The sequence below is a fragment of the Delphinapterus leucas genome, chromosome 1, assembly GCF_059928025.1.
Source record: "Delphinapterus leucas isolate spDelLeu-1000000601 "Yukka" chromosome 1, BTC_Dleu_Yukka2, whole genome shotgun sequence".
Lineage (NCBI taxonomy): Eukaryota > Metazoa > Chordata > Mammalia > Artiodactyla > Monodontidae > Delphinapterus > Delphinapterus leucas.
Window position 1 is genome coordinate 39,265,989 of NC_143129.1, and position 22,368 is coordinate 39,288,356.

General features: G+C 52.8%; 1 protein-coding gene across 6 annotated transcripts in view; it reads left to right on the forward strand.

Moving 5' to 3' along the window:
• The window catches only part of SOX13 (SRY-box transcription factor 13), a 44,829-nt gene that overhangs the window by 19,260 nt on the left and 3,201 nt on the right, over positions 1-22,368 (forward strand). For 2 of the 6 annotated variants that reach the window (XM_089908312.1, XM_022593719.3), the window contains exons 2-12: positions 13,300-13,498; positions 14,670-14,781; positions 14,870-14,956; positions 16,137-16,309; positions 16,720-16,788; positions 17,694-17,808; positions 20,248-20,333; positions 20,546-20,708; positions 21,118-21,227; positions 21,367-21,463; positions 21,779-21,922. In XM_089908312.1, the coding sequence (XP_089764438.1) occupies positions 13,301-13,498; positions 14,670-14,781; positions 14,870-14,956; positions 16,137-16,309; positions 16,720-16,788; positions 17,694-17,808; positions 20,248-20,333; positions 20,546-20,708; positions 21,118-21,227; positions 21,367-21,463; positions 21,779-21,922 (1,354 nt within the window). In that variant the 5' untranslated portion in view covers position 13,300. Of the gene's footprint in view, positions 1-13,299; positions 13,499-13,672; positions 14,782-14,869; positions 14,957-16,136; positions 16,310-16,719; positions 16,789-17,693; positions 17,809-20,247; positions 20,334-20,545; positions 20,709-21,117; positions 21,228-21,366; positions 21,464-21,778; positions 21,923-22,368 lie in introns of those variants that run through there. The other 4 variants (XM_089908316.1, XM_089908318.1, XM_089908305.1 and 1 more) reach the window with 4 other exon arrangements.

Genomic DNA, 22,368 nt, shown 5'->3' on the forward strand with positions numbered 1-22,368 from the left:
CTCCCCAAATGGACCTCAAGGAGGTACAGAGCTGTAGAGGAACTGCCCAGTGTTGTTCAGCAAGTCGGGGGTGGGGAGGTGGGGAGAGAGCTGTTCTGGAAACCAGGCGTCAGCCCAGTGCTTTCCTTGAAACTGCCACCCTAAGAAGGACAATTGAGGCAAAGATTTCCGGGAAAGCCAAGGAACTGACTTAGAGGAAGTGAGCAAAATCTCTTCCTCTATCCGCATCTTCCTCCCCCCAGATCCCTTTCTCTCCCTGCTGAGGAATCCTGAATACACCTGTCTCTGCATGGCAGGTAAAAGCCTTTCATTGTTCCTAGAGGTGAGGGAGGCACTGAAAGGAAGGCCTAGCTGGTGGGGCGGGTCTGGCACTGTCTGGCTCTGGCCTTTTTAGACACTTCAATTAGTTACGTTAATTATGGCTTGGTGAGCAAGGGGTTCTCTAAAGGCAGCTAGCCTCCAGCCTGCGCGCTCCCTGACCCCTGGCCGGACATGAGTCCCCAGCCTGTGAGTCTGTGTTATGCTCTCACCTCTGCCTGTCTGCAAGATTAAAGGTGCCATGAAGGTGTAAATTATTAGCACTTTCATGTTCTCCATCTTCTTTTTTGTGGTAGCCTATACAATAATGAAATTTACCATTTTAATCATTTTTAATTGTACAGTTTGGAGGCATTAAGTACATTTACACTGTGCAACTGTCACCACTGTCCATCTCCAGAAGTTTGTGTCATCCCAAACTAAAACTCTGTATCCATTAAACAATAACTCCCCCTTTGCGCCTCTCCCCAGCCCCTAGTAACCTCTATTTTACTTTCTGTCTCTATAAATTGAACTGTTAAGTACCTCATATAAGCAGAATCAAGAAATATTAGTCTTTTGATTATTTCACTTAGGCTTACTTCACTTAGCGTAATGTTTTCAAGGTTCATCCATATTGTAGCGTGTGCCAGAATTTGCTTCCTCCTTAAGGCTGATAATATCCTGTTGTATATGTTTACCACATTTTATTTTATCCATTCATTCCTCCACAGGCACTGGGGTTGTTTCCACCTTTTGGCTATTGTGAATAATGCTGTATGAGCACGGGTGTGCAACATCCCTTCAAGGTCCTGCTTTCCCTCCTTTGGGTAACACCCAGAAGGGGAATTGCTGGATCATATGGTTATTCTATGTTTCAGTTTTTGAGAAACCACCATATTGTTTTCCACAGCAGCTATATCGTTTCACATTCCCACCAGCAATTGTCTGCATCCTTGCCAACACTTCTTTTTGCTTTTTCTTTTCTTAAAAGCAATAGCCATCATAATGGGTGTGAAGTGGCATCTTATTGTGGTTCTCCAACTTTTTATGGGGAAGTCAGGCCCCGAGAAACTCTGAGACGTGTCCTCCCCATTGCAGAAGCAGTCAGGCCCTGGGCCCACGCTTCCGGGCCTCTGTCACAGCCTCCATATTCCATCCTGTACTCCTTTTGCTACATACTTGTCCCATCAAGAGGAGGCAGGTGAGGGGAGGGGGTATAAATTAGGAGTTCGGATTAACATATACACACTACTAAATATAAAATAGATAACCAACAAGGACCTACTGTATAGCACAGAGAACTATACTCAATATTTTGTAATAACCTATAAGGGAAAAGAATCTAAAAAAGAATATATATATGTATAACTGAATCACTTTGCTGTACACCCGAAACTAACACAACATTGTAAATCAACTATACTTCGATTAAAAATTTAAAAAAAAAAAAAAAAGAGGCAGGTGAGGTCCTTCTGCTACCTTGCTCTGTCTGCTGTTTGTCAGGGCCCTTTCCTTCCCATCTGTCATAGGAGCAGAATGGCTCTGGCCCACCAGAAGTATCTGGAGGGTAGATGACCTTGTGGGTGAAGAGGAGGTTTCAGTAATATGAGATTTAAAGAGTTGGATTGTTTTAACCATGGGCATTGGATAAAGTAAATTATGGTACAGCCACTGAAGAGATGGGCAACCATTACAAATGACTTCATGAAGAATTTTCTTTTCTTTCTTTTTTTCTTTTTCTTTTTTTTGGCTGTGCGGCTTGTGGGATTTTAGTTCCCTGACCAGGGATCCAACCTGGGCCCTCGGCAGTGAGAGCGAGGAGCCCTGACCACTGGACCGCCAGGGAATTCCCTAAAGAATTTTAAATAATTTCCATTTTTTAGTAACATGAAAACTTCCCCTGATACACTATTAAGTGTGTGTGTGGGGGGGGAATAGTGCAAAAGCTTGCTTATGAGCTGAATGATGAAGAAGAAAACGACACACAGGAAAAATAATTGATGGAAAGAGGCCAAATTGTTATCAGTTACCACCTCTGGATTAATGGGAAGTGACTTTAATTTCTTTTTGTCTTCTTTATGTTATTCTAAATTTGCAGCTTTTCTACAATGAGTACACATTCCTTTCAGAGTCAGAAAAAAACTGATAAGAAAATAAGATGACTGCAATAATAGTTAGGCACATATGTTGGGGGTGTCTGTGAAGTGCACAGCTCTGCTCGCTGCTGTTGGTGAGAAGCTAAGGGAGAGGGAGTGGAGGTGTCGGGGTAGAGGCCAAGGAAGGATGGCCAGGAAACAAAGAAGAGGTGATAGCTTAGGGAGCTCAGGGACTGGGGCAGCCCTGCGCCCTCCAGTGCTGCCCTGAACTCACTTGGAGGATGCTATGTTAGGACCCTGGCGTTGAGTCATTTGATGTCTGCACGTGGCGTTTGCCTTTGACTTTTCTAACATCAACTGAGCTAGGACCTGCTTGGGTCCCTTGACCCCGCATCATGAGAGCAGCAGACGGCCAGCAGAGATTGGGGTTGAGGGGCAGGTGATTCAGGCTCCAGGTGATGATTTTCCATGGCTCTTGGGACCTCAAACAAGTGCAAGAGAAGCCAGTGTAATCCAGTGCTTGAAAGAAGGGACTCGACACCCAGTCTCTGGGTCAGTGTCCTGCTCACCACTCACTGGCAGTAGCTTAGCCTCCTTAAGCCTTTGTGTCCTCATCGGTAAAACAGGTAACAGTAACTATTTCACAGGGCCGGGGAAAGTATTACAAAGAGCTAATGCCTATCCGTACCCTTAGCTTATTGTGTGCCCGAGTCCTGATGTCTGGTTGAGAGGTGGATTCTGATGCTAGACGGCCCGGGCTCAGATCACCTCTGCGCCTCAGTTTCTCCATCTGTAAAATGGAGATCATAATATTGTCTACCTCAGATGGTTATGGTGAAGATCGATTAAAGTGACTCAAACAGTGCTCAGAAAATGTCAGCTATGATCAGAGGGGTGCACACCAGAGTGGCAACCAGTAGTGTGTGTCTGGCATCTGCCAGCTCATCTGATTGTCCCAAGAGTCCTATCTCACTGGTTAGTGCCCATCATTCAGTTGTTAAATACTTTGAATGTCACCATTGTTATTTTATTATTATTACCATTGGGGGCTCCAGATGTCAAGATTCCTCCCAGAATCATATCATATGCCACCCCTTCGTCAGATCTAGCTCTTTTCTGCCTCAGTTTCCAAAGGGTGCTGGTGCTGGAAGTTGGAGTCCCAGGCAGACTGGGGTGCAGGCTGGCTGCTTTGGGGATTGTTTGATGAGCATTTTAGATGAAATCAAAGACTATGAAACTGTTCTCCTCCCCTTGCTCTCCTGCCCTTTCGAAAAGGAGCCAAAGCCAAGAAAAAACAACCACTCATAAATAAAGGGGACCGTGAAAATAACAAAAAGAAAGAAGAAATCTTTTGTGGCAGGCTTGTGTGCCGATGTGGTAGATAATGGGAAAGGAAACATGGCCTTTGCAGAGAAACAGAACGGAACACTTTGTTCACTGGAAGAATGAATGCTGCTTGAGTAAGAGCTGCTCAACTGGGCTTTCCCATGAGTGAGCTTGTCTTGGGGGAGATGGTGGTGATTAGGTTTTCATAAGGCACAGGTGGCATCCCGCGCAGAAACCCTGGGTTGGGGGAAGGGGAGGCTATGGGGGAAGCAGCAGACCTGAGCAGGGTGCCCTAAGGTGAGGCTAATGCGTCCCAGTTCAGCCCACGGGCCCCGCCCGGTTCAACCCATGGGCCTCGGCCATGATGACTGCGGTGCTGCCAGCCACCTTGTTCCTCCATTGTCTGCCCAAGGTGGGGAACTGGATGCTCAAACCCCTCTGGAAGCCCCCAGACCTCTCCTCAAGGTGTATCTTTTATGGAGCCTTAGGGAGGCACATCCCAGGGAGGAGAAGGTGAGGCCAAGTGTATTTGCTGATTAATTGCGTGCTGAACTTCTGGGTCAGGACCGTGTCCTGTCAGCACTTGCCTGGTGGCCTTTCTTGGTGACTGGCATCTGTTGACTCCTCTTTCTTGTACCACTTACCCATCTTGATCGCTGCCCCATTTCCCCTGCCCCTGCAGTGGCTGGCTGAGGCAGGAAGAGGGAGAAGAAGTAGGGAAGGAACCAGATACTTTTCCTGAGCCCTCAGGGACCTGAGGATGTGGTGTGAAGGTGCCCACTTTGAGAGGGGGCTGTGGGCTTGCGGATGTGTGGAGGCTGGTATTTGAAATACCTTTAAGAAGGGCCTTCACAACGCTCACTGGCTTGGGGCAGAGTGCTCTGGCCGGCAGAAGTTCCCTGGAAGCACAATCATTCATTCATTCGATCATGATAACAACACTCTAAGTGCCAGTCTGCTTTGTGCCAGGCATTGCACTAGTATTGTATATTCAATACTTATTAACTCTCCAACGACCACGAGAAGTAGCTATTGTTGGTCCCCTTTGCAGATAAAGAATCTGAGGTGTTGTAGAGGTTAAGTCTCAAGTATTCACTGGGCTCCCTCTTGGAGGAGCGAGGAACTGGCTGACTCTCCACCTCTCAGCCGTCACCCCCAGCTCCAGATTACAATGGTTATGCCGGTTACAGCTGTTTAGCACGGCTGTGTTCAGGCACTGGCCTTTGCCTGTTATATTGTTTACTCCTCACAACCACACTAGTGGGTATATATTACTGATCACATTTATAAAGAAAGTAGTAGGTTTGGAGAGTTGAATAAGTCGGCCTGTCCATGCCACTAGTTAGAGGGCTGCTGGGGTTTGAACTGACTGTGCATGTCTCCAGAGCCTCCATGTCACCATAGACCCTGAGAGCCTACCTAGTCCACGTGGCTTGGACTTGTCACCAAGCAGAAGCCAAATGCTGCTCGGCCCACACAAGCCCCAACAAAAGGGATGTCTGCAAAGATGAGACTTTGTTCAGCCTGGTGTTTACAGGCCATTCCCACTTGTCCTTTCCCCCCTCTGCAGTCATTCTTCTAGTCTCCACCTTCCTGTCCCCTCCTGGGGTTGGCAGGGGTTAATGGAACAACACTTTACCCTCTAGCTCCGGCTCTGGAGGAGATGAGGGAGCTTGTGAAGGTCTGCAGAACTTCAGTGCTATCGGGAAGGGAAGGCACGGGAGGGTTGGTCAGGTAGGCCGTGGCACTGAGGATGTGAGTTTCCTGGGCAAATTCAGGTCCTTTCAGCCTGTCTGCGCTAAGCGTGGCCTGGGTGTCTGGCTCAGTGTAGGCACCGGCCAGGGGAGATTTCAGGGTGGTTGGGGACACCGACAGAACACGCAGACAACCTAAGCAGGGTAGTGAAACAGCGCCAAAGAGAGGGGGACCTACAGGGGACAGGTGGAGATGGAAGAAGATGACACTCCCAGTTGTCCTTTGGGTGTGGGTCTTCTGCGTGTTTGGCATGCAGGGGTGGGGGAGGCTTCCCCAAAAGGTGAATGAGAGGGTTCAGTGAGCAAACATTTTTTTTTGTTTTTTACAAACATCACATTCAGTCTTCTCAATAATTCTACGAGATATTATTTGTTCCATCTTAGTGATGGAGAAACTGAAACTTCCCCATAGTCACACAGTAGTATATGGTGGAGCCAGGCTTCAAACACAGGTCTGGGTGACAATAAAACCCAGTTCTTTTAGCCGTATCGGGATGACTCCCAGAGGGTCACACATGCCTGCCAGCCTCTGGAAAGCCAGGGACATTCAGGGATAGGTGTCTCACTCTGGGTGCTCTGGGGGTAGGGAGGGAAAGACGGCCTCCTTGCTTTAGGTCTCTCTTCGTCTCTCCTTCCCTGAACATATATTCTGTACCAGATTCTCCAAGCTTGTGATTACCTTCTAATCACAAAGTAGGTATTGGAATTTCCATTTTACAATGAAGAAGCTAAGGTTTTCAGAGGTTGAATCTTTCCCCCAAGTTTCCAAAGTGGCCTTGGTTTCTTTCGATTAATTCTTCCTTGGCCATGACTCAAGTCAAAAACAACTAGAATCCTGTAAGCAGCAAAGACAGTGGCAGATCAATCTTTGCTAGACCGGATCCTGTTATCTGGGGTAGAGGAAGAGCAGCCAGGGCACCAGCCGACAGATGAAAAGACATGGGTTTGGGCATCAGTGAGGCCTGAGTTCAGATGGCTCCACTGGGCCTTGGTTGGGTCGGAAAAATGAGTGGCGAGCTCCTCACCCAGTGCTCTCAGCCAAGTGGGTGTTCTGTCATTGCATGCTCTTTTTCGTCCTTTGCCTTTGGTTAATGTTCAGGGCTATCCCAGAAGGGAGGCCTTTGACAAGGCCAGTCGGCCTCGGCTGCACCACTTCTGCTGTGTGCCTGCTCTGGGCTGGGCGCTGCTCGTGTAAAAGGCCAGACACTCCCGAATCCAGGACATAGGCTTGGACCTGGCCACTGGGAGGTAAGGCCAGGACTTCGGCTGCTGATGGGGCTTGGGAGGGGCTGGAGACGGCATCAGGTGAAGGCAGGGGGGCCCCCAGAGAAGGGAATCCTGGAGACACAGTTTATCTCCTAAACTTTACCCAGGCCCGCGGGGCAGGCACTCATCCTGTTGGGAGCCTCAGCAGTCCTTCCACGCTGCCCTCTCTGTCTCTTCCTGGACTCTCCAGGAAGAGAAGACTCAGATGGGGCTGTGAATGGGAACAGCACGGCTAGTTTCTCCTCGGCTTCTTCAGTCCTTCGTGCCCTTGGGCTGGGGTCAGCTCAATCTTGGCAGCTGCCAAGGCTCTGTCTGGAGCTGGGCTTCTGGGCCAGAGGTGCGGGGGAGGCTGCCTCCTCTTGCTGACTGGGAGGACAGGAGCTCTTGGGGGTTCAGCAAGCCTCAGTCTGGCTGGTCTTAGCCACTTGATCAGCCCAGAAACAGCCCAGGAACGGGGGGTGTTGGCTGTGGCCTCGGCCTGAGCAGGGCTAGACCAGGCTGGGCCACGCCATGGATCTGATACCCCAAGGGCCCACAGAGGCCGGAGAGGGTGAGGGGGCCTCTCAGGAAAGCTTTGTTCCAAGCCTGCAGCCAGCCCAGCTCTCAGCTCTGAGTAAACAGCAGAGATAGGATCGGGCGGAGCCAGGAAGGGTGGCAGGGTGCGGCCTGGGAGAAGAATGGCAGGATGTGGCACCGGGGCACTGTTCTGGGCACCCACGCCTCAGGCTATTGTTTAGGGCTGCCTGAGGCTCTCAACTCTCTGGGGCTTTGAAAGGAAGTGACATTCCCCTGGGACTCAGGCCCTGCCCTTCTCTGCCACATGGTTCTCTCCCTGGCAGTGCCCCTCGGCACCACCTGCTCAGGGTCAGCTTGGGAGTGGGAGTCTCAGTAGAGAGGTTAGGTCTGTGCCCGGTGGAGAAGTGTTGTCATTGGCTCTCCTGGGAGGGTCTGCCTGTCTGTTCAGACTGTCTTCCTGTACCCCTCGGTCTGAGTCACCTGTCATGCTCCGATGACTAGAATTTATCTCTATCTTTATCTGTATCTAGATATTTATGGGGGGGGAAGGGCTGTCGTTGTGGAGGGAGAAAGGTCTGAGAGTAAGAAGTCCTTTGATTCCAGTCCAGCTGGGTTGTTGTTGGCTGATTGGAAGAGGAAGTGGCTGGTGATTTGTCTGGGGGAGAAAGGGGCTTGGTGTGTGTGCGCCTGGGGTGGGTGGGGGTCAGAGGAGCTGGGAGAGGGTTGGTTGTGGGGAGGAGAAAAAGGAGATCAGCACCTGTAGTCTGCTTTGTCGCATAAGAACCGTGCTTTGAGCCATTGGCCCTCTGTGGAGGGCAGGCATCTCTCTATGCCTTGTCCTAGGCACTGGATTTGGGGGCCCAGGGCCTCACAGACATCAGCTCAGAGACTCAAGACGCTGCGGCATGCAGGTTGAGGCTGGCCAGAGCCCTCTCTCCCTAGGGGCCTTCACCTCCTACAGATGCTCAGGTGAGGTAAGGCCAAGGAAAAGAAGACAGCAGAGGGTCTATGGGTTAGGTTCCCTGGATGGAAGGGAAGGCAGAGCAGGAATACTGTTCCATGTCCCAGCTGGTTGAAGGTCTTCTGACTCTGTATTCCTGAAACAGTACTGCCCAAACAAGCCACATGAACTTGACCTCTCTGGGCCTCAGTTTCCCCATTTATAACATATGAGTAAGGCTGGGTGAGAGGAAGGAGATTGGGTACATAGGAGCACTTCCACCCAAGTGAGAGTCCCACTGGAGAGTCCTGTGGGCTTGTGGCCTCTGACCAGGACCTGGGTGGGAACTGGTGGAGCCCAGTAATTCACATCTCCTGTGTACTAAAAGAGTCTTTGACTTCTGGGCGTCTGGGGAGAGGGGAGGATGTGGCTGCTGACCTTAAAACCTCCTGAAAAACCATGTGTATGATTGAAGCATGGAGCATGCTTTGTAGGGAAAGGGTAATAAGGGAATTTTTTTTTTAAGTCTCTGGAAGAGACTTAAGGGAAGACTCCAACAGGGTCTTTAAATTCAAAAGGTGGTGTGGAAAATGTTTCTTACCTGTCCCAAGGTAGGAACAAAGGGAAATGGACTTGCTTTGCTACTGGGAGATTTGGGTCACTCATGGGAAGAACTTAGACGCAAGGAAGATGCAGCTGAGGGTAAGTGGGTGTGGGAGGTGGAGATGTGAGAAATAAACCGCAGAGAGCAACATCTATCTAATAACGATGGTAGTAATAGCTGTCACTCACTATGCATTCAGGTCTGCCTTGTGCTGAGCTGCTGAACTGTATTAAATTCTCTGAGTGTTGTACAAGGATTTATTGAGCACCTGTATGTTCCAGGCACTGTGCTAGACTCTGGGGCTACAATGAAGAGCAAAGACAAGGACCTTTCCACAGTGTGAGGTTGGATGGGTTCTCAGGCTACAGGGCGAGTCAGAAATAAAACATGTGAAGGTATCATTACCAACTGTGAAAAGTACTTTGAAGGCCAAGTTTCAGGGTGCCAAGAGAATGTAAAACAGTCACATCTCATAGGGTCTGGAGTGTTAAATGGAAGGCTCATTCCTATATACAGGTTTTTTTTTTTTTTCCTCTGGCACGTGGGCCTCTCACTGTTGTGGCCTCTCCCGTTACGGAGCACAGGCTCCGGACGCGCAGGCTCAGCGGCCATGGCACACGGGCCCAGCCGCTCCGAGGCATGTGGGATCTTCCCGGACCGGGGCACGAACCCGCGTCCCCTGCATCGGCAGGCGGACTCTCAACGACTGCACCACCAGGGAAGCCCCATACAGGGGTTTTTTATTCCCATTTCACTGAGGAGGAAACTGGGGTTTAGAGAGGTTATGTCACGTGGCCACCGTTGCACAGCAATTAATTAATCAGAGTTGGGATTCAAGTGGACTCAGGTCTATCTGACCCCAGAGACTTTTCTCTCAACCGCCTGGCTCTAGAAGCATCCTGGGCTATATGACAACTTAATGGATGCTCACCCTGTATTATTAAATTTTCATGGACACCTGTGACATGGATTATTACACCCATTATATGGATTAGGAGATGGAGGCTCAGAGTTAACTTCCCAAGGTCACACAAGTCAGCTGGTGGCAAAGCATGGATTTGAATCCAGACTATTGAACCCAAAAGCCTGCACTCTGCATCAAGCCTGGGCTGTTGCTTCTCCATAAACCAATGGGTTCAGAGAGGGGACCAACGGAGAGCCAGTGCCAGTGCCTGAAGTAGAGCCAGGCACCTGTGGGAATGAAGGGCCCTTGTCTGGGCTGCTAGCAGGGTCTGGCAGGGTTATCTGGTGGGTACCATGCCCTGGTGAACAGACTGACACCTCCACGCTACCTTGGCTGGTCACCAGGAGCCATTTTCTTTGTTACCAGGTGCTGTGCCAGAAGCCAGGGTGAGCTGTTGGGAGCTCCAGGAGGTAGGCTTCCCAAATAAAGATAATCCCAGTACCCAGGTGGAAGTACTCTTGGGGGTTAAGTGTGGGTAGAAAAAGCCATCAAGCTCAAAGGGAGGAGATGTCTTAGTGCAGCACTGCTCCAACAGAAATATAATGTGAGCCACTTATATAATCTTTTTAAAGACTTTCTTTTAATGTGGACCAGTTTTAAAGCCTTTATTGAATTAGTTGCAATATTGCTTCCGTTTTATGTTTTGGTTTTTTTGGTCACAAGGCATGTGGGATCTTAGCTCCCCAACCAGGGATTGAACCCACACCCCCTGCACTGGAAGGCAGTCTTTAACCACTGGACCGCCAGGGAAGTCCTCACATATATACTTTTAATGTTTTCTCGTAGCTACAATAAGAAGTGCAAAAAGAAACAGGTGAAACGAATTTTAACAATGTATTCTATTTAACCCAACAGTATCCAAAGTGTAATTTCAACGTGTAATCAACAACCAGTTATTAATGAGCTGTTTTACATTCTGTTTTTGTACTAACCCTTCCAAAGTAGGGATGTAGTTTGTACTTAGCACGTTTGCATTGGGACCGGCCGTGGTACAGGTTGCTCAGCAGCCGCGTGGCAAGTGGCCACGGTCCTGAGCATTGCGGTCCTGGAGTTCATTAGGGCAGATCATCGTCTCCTCTGCCTCCGCCTTCAGCTGGGGGTTATGCACAGCGGGTCCGCAGCTCTGGGTGGGCGGCTGGCACTGGGGGCCCAGCCCGGTGTCCGACGCTCCCTTAACTGTGCGCCCTGCGGCTGCCTCCGGGGTCTCTGGGCTGCAGTGGGAAGAAAGGCTTTGAGGTAGGCGCTGGAAGGCCATGAAGTGGGGACCGCCGGGAGGAGAAAGCCCTCAGGACCCCAGTCCCGAGCTGAGGAGGCCACCCGGCGGCTTGGCGGGCGCAGTGGCGCGGTGGGTGTGGGCCCGCGGCGCGGAGGCGGCCGGGGATCAGAAGCCCACAGGCCCGCATTGTTCGCCTGTCACACTTCCTTTGGCTTTATTGCCTTTGTCCAACACCCTATTGTCTGGTTTCCTTTTGTCCCCATTTCAGCGCTGCTGTCTTTTATTTTCCAGCCAGCCTGGTTGTTTTCATTTCTTTTGTCTGAAGTTCCTGAGAGGAAGGTTTTATTTTCAGCGGTTTGATTAATTCACAGCTTGAGCCCCGGGTTTGTTTGTTATGTAATTGCTGCCCTCAGCTTCAGGATAATACCACTCCCCGACTTCCCCTCCCCCACGCCCAGCCCCCTGCTCGGGGCCTGGCTCTGCGCCCCTCCCTGTGCCCGGATGGGCCGAGCGCCTGCTTCCGGGCCGCTCTCCGGGTCCCTGGGTGGTGGGAGGGGACCCAGAGCTGCACCCTAAAGCCTCAGGGTGAGCTGGGCTGGGGTGTCTTCTCCTGGGCTGATGTATGTCTCTTCTGCTCATCCTGCAGTGCCCTGTCCTGAGTCCCACGTCAGCCCCCAGGGCACCCTGCCCTTTGAAAGTGGAGGGAGAGTTTAGTCTCGTCTGATCTGTAGGATGGCATCAAATCAGACACATTAAGTTATTTCATGTAAAATACTGTACATGTATTGTACACAGTGTATACATCTATTGTACATGGCACATTGCATCATTCGTTATACATTACAAGAAACATTTTATTATACAGTTGATGTAATATACAAATGTTATACTGCACCTGCAGTTTAATTTAAGGGATGTTTTACTATATATAATTTTTGCCTTACACTCCCCTCCTAAAAATTTAATGCCCATGTAAGCAAAGTTTTAAAACATTTTTATTTAACAGTGCTTTTCAAACTAGTATGTATCAGAATCACCTGGAGGGCTTGTGAAAACAGATCCATGCCCTCCTCACCCACAGAATTTCTGATTTTGGGTGACCCATGACTTTGTCTTTCAAACAAGCCTCCCACGCCCACCCCCCCAGCTATGTTGAGGCTGTTGTCCTTGTGCTGCATTCCACCCAGCAGTGCTTTAACAAAGGCTACTTCGGTGCTTACTAGTACAAAGCATTATTCTAAACACCTTGTAAATATCAATTCATAGCCCTCACACCACCCATTTTACAGATGAGGAAACAGGTGTGGAAAGGTCAAGTAACTTGCCCAAGGTCACTCAGCAGCTAGTGAAGTAGCTGAGGCAAGACCCATGCCTACTTGGGACCTGCTGTGTGTCCCCACCTGTCTTTTCTTGGTCACTTTGGAGGGTGAGCAAGTGAGCTCTGGGCAACTGCTACTCTGGCCTTGAGCTTGACATAACCACTGAAAACTACTCCCAGGATCCTGCTCATCTACGTAGTGATCCCACGCAGTGGGATGTCAGCAACAGGAGGCAGGGGATGCAGTCTCTGCGTATATTACACCAGGGACTGCAGAGGCCCACAGGGGCCAGACTCTAATTGAGAGACTCTCACATAAGAAAATATTTTTCTGAAAGCTACTCATCTCTCAGCTTACTTCATTCCTCACTTTTGGTAGATAGATACACGGATATAAGAAATTGTTCCAAATAGTTCACTTTTATCTTGTCTCTACTCTAAGGAAAACAAAGAGTAAGTGTATAGGGTAGTTGATGCTTGGTTTCCCTTTTGGGGAGTAGGAGGGAGTGGTGGAGAGTAGGGCAAACTGGCCTGTTCATAGAGAGTAACTGCTGCTCAATTCCAGCCACAGACCAACTTCAAGAGAAGTTCAAATCCAGATTTTTATGGGATATCTCTTGATTTTTAAATTTTGGTAACTAATTACAAGTACGTACATACACAGACACGTACTGTATGATCTTGGCTTTATTGGGCTCAGAAGGAGCCAGTTGACAATCTCTAGCCTTCTCAGGGAGACCCATCAGCCCACTAGTTCCAACACTGCAACAGGCAGGGCAGGCCAAATGTTGGCCCAGTCTTCTCTAGACCTTTCTGTTAAAAAAAAAAAAAAAAAAAAAAGGTGGGTGGGTGGGTAGACAAGAATCTTTTCCGGTTTGTCACAGTGAGTTCCAAATGGAAGCTTGCCTTTTGCATGAATGTACCTGTTTGGGGCTGGGGGAACAGTCACTGCCTCGGGGTTCAGGACTCGCCTCCCTCCCTCTGCCCCTCCTCCCTCAGGATGTCCATGAGAAGCCCCGGCTCTGCCCAGCTGGCCCTGGATGACGGTGGCACCATGGTGAACTGTACTGTCAAGTCAGAGGGGAAGAAGGAGCCCTGCCACGAGGCCCCCCAGGGCTTGGCCACCGCAGCTGAACCCCAGCCCGGAGATCCAGCCCGGGCCCCCCAGGATGGTGCTGACCCTCCAGCTCCAGCCCAGGTGCCCAGCACTCTCCTAGGGGCTCCTGGGTCAGTGTCCCCACCCTGCCTCTGTAGCTCCTATGCCTGTGCCCTTCCCCCTAGTGGGTGGAGCAGGCACCCACCAGCCTAGCTGGGCAGAGGGGCAGGCAGAAGCATTCTCCTCTGGGGCAAGACTTAGGTGGGTGGGTGGGTCGGGCTACCTGTCAGAGCGGGACATGAACTCACTTCTGCCCTCACTCACCTGATATGAACTGCTCACCTATGTGTGACCAGTCCTTACCCTTGAAGACTAGTTGAGAAATAGGACACACATGCTCACAGGCTGGCTTAAAGATAATCTACTAGCTTTTTCATATGAGTCGAGAAAAGCAGCCTTATTAACCGAACCAGAGTTAAATTGCTATTAAAGACAGTACAGTTCCTCATTCTCAGAATGAAGGGGCTGAACTACATGAGTGGTGAAGATTCTTGCAGCTCCTAAAAACTCCGTGATTCCATGCAAGAGATGTAAAAAGGGACTACCTAATCAAAAGCCAAATGAGTGAAAATGAGGAGAGTTTTAGGGCTCTGAGGAGGGATCCAGCCAGGAGGAGTATGTGAAAGGGGGCTAAGGGGTAGGGGTGGTGATCGAGGAAGACTTCCTGGATAAGTAGGGCTTTAAGCTGGGTCTTAAAGAATGGAGAGGACTCAGATGAGAAGAGGAGAGAGGGGACAATGTCTTAAAGAGGGTGGGGTGGGGGCCTTGAGAGTAACCTGCGGGGCTGGAGTGGTAGGTGCATACAAGGGAGGCTTTTGGCCTCTTTAGTCTGCAGTGGCAAACCTCATTCACATGCATTATCTCCCTTGATCCCAGCAACAATCGTCTATGGCAGGGGACGTATTAGTATTTCCATTTTCGGAAGACCGAGGTCAGGTTCAGAGAAGTTCAGGGACTCATGTGGGCTCAAGCACCTTGTGAATCACCGAGCCCAGGTCTCTTGTCTTTAAACCTTTTGTTCTTTTCACCAAATCTATCAAGCCAAGTCAGAGCAAAGGTTGGGAAGGTGGGAAGGGAGGGCCCTACTGGAGGGTGGGGCTGGGTAGATTCTGGAGTTCCCCTAGGATACACATCCCTGGGGCGCTCAGCCCCCCACACTGCAGTCTGCCCCCATTCCCTTGGGGGTGACAGTGATATTCAGTGTGTCTTACAGGACAGCAGCTCCCTGGAAAGCAACGGGTCCCCAGAACCCAAGAGACCAGGAGGCTCTGAGGCTGCTTCTGGAAGCCAGGAGAAGCTGGACTTCAACCGAAATTTAAAAGAAGGTAAGACGTCGTCTGCCCTAGTCAGGGACGGGGGCCTGGGTGGGGAGGTGTTAGGACAGTTACTCCTTAGCCCTTTGGTATCTTCCAGTCGTGCCGGCCATCGAGAAGCTGCTGTCCAGTGACTGGAAGGAGAGGTTTCTGGGAAGGAGCTGTGTGGAAACCAAAGATGTCAAAGGTGAAGGCCCATATGGGTGGGCAGAGGACAGATGTCTGAACCCCTTTCCCTTCTCCAGGCCTGGCCCTGCAGTCTAGGCCTGTAGGGCAATTTCTGGGGCTCTTGGTGCCCTCACACCTGGCCTGTGCCACTCTGGCTCCTGCCTGGTCCTAGGGGTGTGCACCATCCCTCACCCGGGGGGGGGGGGTCCAAGCACTAGGCTTATTCCCATGCAGCAGAGGGCCTGGTGGGAATCAAATCCCCTGGGACCCTTGAGACCTTGGGGATGTCTTAGCCACTTCTCAGATCTCACTATAAAATGAGCCGAACGTTCCCTTTCACTGCTGGAAATTAATTCTAGGCCACCAGGACCTCATTAAGTGAATTAAAGTGTTGCCTAGGTTCATCAGGGTGATAAGTTTCCCAGTGTGGTTAATCACACTCCCAGAGGAATCTTTAAAACCATGCAGGTCCCCAGGTTCCACCCCTGCCTACTGAATGAGAACCCCAGAGGATGGGGGCCTGGGCATCTGTATTTTTCAAAGGCTCCCCGAGTAATTCTGATGCACATGGTCTGCATCCTGGCACTTAGGAGTAACTGCTGCATCTGACATGAACTGGATTAGAGACAAGGAAGCACTGACATTGCTAGTTGAGGACCATGTGCCAGATTCGGGACTCAGCTTTACATTCAATACCTTCAACCCTCCCAGCAACCCTGTGAAGTGTCGATTGTTGTGCTCATTTATATATTCAAAAAACGAAAGTGCAGAGAAGTTGGTAGCTTGCCCAGCAGCTCCCAGGAGGGATGAGTTAAAAGGGGAATTTGAACCCAGATCTGTCTTGCTCCAAAGCCTAAGCGTGTCATTCTGGGCCCTCCAGTGGGTTAGTTATCCACCCTGACCCAGTGGCACTGGGCACTTGAGGACATCCCAGAGGTGGGCCAGGGCTGAGATGCCCCACCGTCAGCATTTCCAGGGCCTGGAATCGGTGAGTGATGGTGGGGACCTTCTAGAGCAGCTAGTTGTCAGGTGACAAGATGAGGAGGCCCCTCCAGGGCAAGGACTGTATCTCAGTCATCTCTGTGGTCCAGCCCCTGACGGGGCCCTGGGGCAGAGCGATTGCTCAGTGTCATATGGATGGACCTGTAACAGATGAACAAACAAAAGTTCTCAACGGTGGTTGCTTCACTGTGGAGCAGGGACCCAGGAGAGCCTGGCAGAGAAGGAGCTCCAGCTGCTGGTCATGATCCATCAGCTGTCCACCCTGCGGGACCAGCTCCTGACGGCCCACTCCGAGCAGAAGAACATGGCCGCTATGCTCTTTGAGAAGCAGCAGCAGCAGGTGGAGCTGGCCCGGCAGCAGCAGGAGCAGGTAGGCCCTGCTTGGTGTCTGGCTTTCTTTCCAGGGATGGGGGTCTGGTCCAGGGCCTAGAGCGGAGCATGGTGGGGGCAGGTGGGGAGGGGGGCCGTGGGCAGGGGCTGGGCATTCCCACCTCTGGCGGTTCATCAGCCCTTGTGAGGAGACAGGGCGTGGAGCGGCGCTGCGGGGCTCTGAGTAAAAGCAGCTGGCTGCTTCCTGCCTAACCTCCATCTTTGGTCTCCGAGGAAGGAAAATAAATCCTGAGGGTTGGCTGTTCGGCTTCTTGCCCTGTCCAGCTGTCCTCCATGTCCTTGCGCTAGGCACGGGAGGCAGGGTGTGGGTGGGGCCGCAAAGGCTTGTGGGAGGTGGGATCCTGGGGCCTAAGGTGCATGTTCCCATCACCTACTCTTTCCTTCTGCCAGATCGCCAAGCAGCAGCAACAGCTGATTCAGCAGCAGCATAAGATCAACCTCCTTCAGCAGCAGATCCAGGTGAAGGGGGGAGGGCTGGGTGCTGGGATCCAGGTGAAGGGGGGAGGGCTGGGTGCTGGGATCCAGGTGAAGGGGGGAGGGCTGGGTGCTGGGATCCAGGTGAAGGGGGGAGGGCTGGGTGCTGGGATCCAGGTGAAGGGGGGAGGGCTGGGTGCTGGGATCCAGGTGAAGGGGGGGAGGGCTGGGTGCTGGGATCCAGGTGAAGGGGGGGAGGGCTGGGTGCTGGGATCCAGGTGAAGGGGGGAGGGCTGGGTGCTGGGATCCAGGTGAAGGGGGGAGGGCTGGGTGCTGGGATCCAGGTGAAGGGGGGAGGGCTGGGTGCTGGGATCCAGGTGAAGGGGGGAGGGCTGGGTGCTGGGATCCAGGTGAAGGGGGGGAGGGCTGGGTGCTGGGATCCAGGTGAAGGGGGGGAGGGCTGGGTGCTGGGATCCAGGTGAAGGGGGGAGGGCTGGGTGCTGGGATCCAGGTGAAGGGGGGGAGGGCTGGGTGCTGGGATCCAGGTGAAGGCGGGGGGAGGGCTGGGCTCTGGGGGAGCAGGGGCTTGAGGGGTTGACACCAGTGTGGAGAGGTACTGGAGACAGGGAAAGGCAGGGAGTGTGGACTAAGCGGAACCACTCAGGCATGACCCTAAGGAGGGCGGTTCATTTCTGTTCGAGCCCCTCCCCTGTTTTTGTCGCCTATTTCAAGGGCAGGGCCCAGAGTATCTTCCTCCCAGCTGGGACCTGAGGGCAGGAAGACAGAGGCCCACAAAGGGGGCATAGGGTCAGATGGATCCTTTTGAAAACTGTCCCTGCCCCAGGCCTGCGTCTCTCATCCCTGGGTCCACCCTCTGTGTCCAGGGATGACCACAGCTGGGTAGCTGGTTGGGCCCCCCAGGGACTCACACAGGGTTTCTTTGCCCTCAGCAGATCAACATGCCTTACGTCATGATTCCAGCCTTCCCCCCAAGCCATCAGCCTCTGCCTGTCACCTCCGACTCCCAGCTGGCTTTGCCCATTCAGCCCATTCCCTGCAAGCCAGGTGAGTGTGGGAGGGGAGGGTTGACCTGAGGTCAGGGAAGGAGCCCAGGAACCACTCTCATCCATTAATGTGCAGTGTGGCCTTTCTGGGCCTCACTTTGGGATCTGTCTAGTCAAAGAATAATCCCTTCTTTCTGAATTTCACTGGGAGAATGAAAAGAAATAGCACACTGAAAACCATAAAGTGCTTTCCAGACATAAGAGGATGTTGCCTATCTAGGTCTAGCCCCCCAGTTCTGTGGGACATTTCCTGTACCAGAATATTAATGTTTTGAACGTTGACTGAGATTTATCCATCTCCCAAATTCATGCTGTTGCTCTGCCCTGACAGTGGCACTGCTGCCTTCTGCCCTGTCACTGAGGCTCAGTGACCACAGATAGAGCAGCAACAAGCGTCAGGTGCTGACTGGTTGTTGGGCAGCCACGAGGGTGATAAAATGTGGACTTTGAGCTCAAGGAATTTACGGTCTGGGGAGGGAGACAGAAGGATACCAACAGCCGGGGAATCTGGGAAGGCTTCTTAAGGAGGTGGTGCTCGCTTGGGTGCTGGGGGAGTAGACTTTTGTGAGGGTGAAGCTGGGAGCTGAGGGTGGAGGGAAGGGGCCTGGATCCTGAGGCAGAAAGCCCAAGGGGGTGTTGGAGTTGAGGGGAGCACATGGCAGCTAGTGGGATGTGCCTGGGGAGGGCAGTCGGGGCTGAGCACGGACTTTGGGATTTATTTTGTAGAATGTGGGATGCACGGGAACATTTCAGCAGAGGATGTGTTGTCACACTGGCTGTGGGTGGTGGGGAACAGAGGGGTACCAACTGGAGGTAAGACGGGGTAGGGGCTGCTGAGGGGATTCTAGAGATGGGGGATGACAGCCTGGACTAGGGCAGTGACCGTGGGATGGAGGCAGAGATGGAATTATTAGGCTACGATCATTGATTCCTTATGAGAGGTCCTGGGGACAGGGCAGAGATGCTGCCCATAATTGATCCAGGAGGGGAAAGGGTTTTAAGTGAACTCCTTTTGGTCAATGCTCCCTGTTCCATGTGAGAGAGAAGGCAGGGGAAATCTAGCTGGGTGAGTTCCTACGGGTCCACCAGCAAGGGCTTTGGGCCGTGGGCACAGTTCATGGGCCAGCACCACTGACTCCTGCGTGGAGGAAGGGAAAACACAAAGGACTGAGAAAGTCCGGCCCTACTTTGAAGGCAGTTTCTAATTTGGGGTGGAGGAGTGGGGACTGGGAATGGGGAGGGGTGAAGTGGGGGTACAGGTTGCACAAAACCATTGCACCTACAGGTGTCCATAGAGCCGAGCTGCAGGGGTGAGGAGGGCAGCGGCCTAGTTGCGGGGAGGGGGCCACACCCTTGCTGGACAAGGGGGGCAGGGGGCAGGAAATAAGTTGTGGAAGACCTGGACTGGCTAGGCTGCCCCCTGCTTTGTTTGCTTCTGAATCCTAGTAAGCAGGAAGCCTGTGGCTGCCAGATGCGCCACCACCTCCTCCCCCGCTAACACCCCCCCTCCCCCCGCCTGAGTATGAGTAACACCTCTCCCAGGTCACAAGCCTTAGGTGGTGCCCGGGTGCCTATAGCATAGGGTCCAAACTCCCAGGCTCAGCCTTCACAGGCCCCGAGCCCTGCTTGCCCATCGAGTGCCAGCCTCATTTCCCACCTCCTGCTTTCCCACCTGCCCGCCTGCCACGCCCGCTCACGCCTCCCCTCCCCCCAGTCACCCCAGCTGAACAGAGTTCTCTGGCATGCCACCCATGCAGCCCATATCACCACCAGCCATGTGGTCAGTGGTTTGTCTACATGGCTTATCTCTCCACCTCAATTGTCAAGTCAGGGATGCTGGTCCTCCTTGAGGGAGAATGAAGCCAGCTAGGTAGCAGAGAGAGAGTGCATGTAGAGGGGAAAGGTCTAGAGGATGCAGCTGGGTTCAGAGTTCAGATCTCAGATCTCAGTGCTCCCATTCATTAACTCTATGGGCACCCATGTAACTTCTCCCAGTTTTCATTATCCATACAATGGGATGATGTACTGAGTACCTATTGTATGCCACATACTAGGGATTACGTTGAGGTGATGCGCATGAGGCCGGCTACAAACCAGGCAGCTGCTTTTGTACCCTGCACGTAGTAGGTACAAAACACAAGTACCCGTAGAAAGAGTGGATGGTGTACCTGATGTCGCTTCACCGTCGGGTGGGAACTCCGCGGCCAGTGGGTTGGGAAGGGCAGGAACAGGATGAAGATGTTGATCAGCGTGCCGGGCAGTGGGGGACGAGGGCACAGGAGGTCCTCAGCAGTGCTTTGGGGCTGGGAGGGCAGTGGTTGGAAGCCAGCCGGGCCAGCTCCGAGCCTCTGCCCGCTCTGTGCTTCCGGGACCTCGTCAAGCAGGGCGTCTGCTGTTCTGTGCTCATCCAGGACTTTTCTCCTTGCCGCCTTTTCCGTAGTGGAGTATCCGCTGCAGCTGCTGCACAGCCCCGCCGCCCCCGTGGTGAAGAGGCCTGGGGCCTTGTCTGCCCACCACGCCCTACAGGTACTGCCCCGCCCACTGGCCGGGGGCTCCCGCCCTCACCTGTGGTGGCTGCCCGCCCGCCTAGGGGACCATGGGGTCCTTTGTTCTTGTTCTCCTGCTTCTGTCTTCCTTTCCTGTCTGCTTGTCTCCTCTGTCCCTCTGTCACCCTGTGTCCCCCCGGTCACTCCGTGGAGGTGTCCTTTGGTGTCTCAAACCCTCTGGGTTTCCCTCAGGAGCCCTCCCAACCCCTAAACCTCACGGCCAAGCCCAAGGCCCCCGAGCTGCCTAATGCCTCCAGCTCCCCGAGCCTGAAGATGAGCAACTGTGGACCCCGTCCTCCCAGCCATGGGGCCCCCACACGGGACCTGCAGGCCAGCCCCCCCAGCCTGCCTTTGGGTAAGCCGCCCCTACACCTTTCCCTTCAGCCCTCTTCTAGGAGAGAGCTAAGAGGGCAGGATATGACCCTGAGCGTGTCCCTTCCCCTCTGTGGGTTACAGTTTTTATAAAACAAGGGGTTAGACTTGCTCTCTTTGGCCCCTTTTAGTTCCAGCACTCAGTGTCCCGGAAGAAGATCCCCTTCCTGCTCTCCCCACTGTATCTGATTGGGCACCTGGATCAGGGATTCAGGCCATTCTCATTTCCAGTCTACTGTCACCAGGACTCCAGTGTAAATGGCGCCCCCTTGGGGATGTGCAGTGCAACAGAGGGGAAGAGGGAGCACCACCCCAGGGTGGCAAGACATGAACTGGGTGTACCTCCCTCAACAGCCCCTCCTTTCCCTTCCTTTCCTTCCCCTGTCCCATAGGCTTCCTTGGTGAAGGGGATGCTGTCACCAAAGCCATCCAGGATGCCAGACAGCTGCTGCACGGTCACAGTGGAGCCTTAGAAAGTCCCCCCAACACCTCCTTCCGTAAGGTATGGGCTCCCACTACCCTGCACCTGGGTGGGCAGGGGCGGAAGACACAGTGTCTGAGGCTCTACCAAAGGGAAGAGCAGGGGAGGGGAGCGGGGTGCTGCAGAGGGCGCTGATGTACAAGTTGCCCTCTCTACCTAGGACCTCATTAGCCTGGACACATCCCCAGCCAAGGAGCGGCTGGAGGAGAGCTGTGTGCACCCACTGGAAGAAGCCATGCTGGGCTGTGACGTGGACGGTGAGGGCTCTGGGTACTGGGCTGATGGGCAGGAGGGCCCACCTCTGCTTCCCACCAGGGCCAGGGTGGGTCAGGTTGTGTCTGTCTCCAATCCCTTCTCTCCCTTAGTCTGTCTGTGGAGTCCCCTTACGAATCTGTCCCTTGTCTGTCTCTGGGCCCCTGCTGCTCTCACTCCTGGCCATCCCTGGCCCTGTGGGAGCCTCCCGGCGCCCTCTGGTGGTCAAGTAGGGGATGTTTTTTTCTGCCAGCCCTGGAGGACTCTTTCTTACCCCACACTGGCTGCCCTGCCTGGCTGACTCCTCCCCTGCTTCCCAGGCTCCCGCCACTTCCCTGAGTCCCGGAACAGCAGCCACATCAAGAGGCCCATGAATGCCTTCATGGTGTGGGCCAAGGATGAGAGGAGGAAGATCCTCCAGGCCTTCCCAGACATGCACAATTCCAGCATCAGCAAGATCCTTGGTAAGGGCCAGTGGGCGGGGGGGGGGGGTGTCTCGGGGGGCTCTAGGAGCTCCAGGAGCCATAGTCTAGAAGGATCTAGTTGCAGGAGTCAGCTGGGTCTAACTGGGGCTTTCTGGGTGATGGTCCACGCCGTGGTGAACTCCAGTGGAATCTGATGGCGCGTGGGAGGCAGGCAGGATGTGGGACAGCTGGGTCCTGGAGTCCGGTACCATTGTAGGGCTCTTCTGATAGCACCTGCACCGAAGAACTCGGGTGGAAGAGAGTGTGTGTGTACGTTCTTTAGCTCCCCGACCCCATCTCTCCCTAACTTGTTCCCCTGTTTGCCCAGACCCTTGGAGCTGGCTCTGGCAGGAGACAGGAGAGACTGGTATTCTTGGGCTCTCAGTAGAAAGGTCTTTGAAATTATATGTCCTCTTTGGAGGCCAAGGAGAAATGTGGGGCAGGGC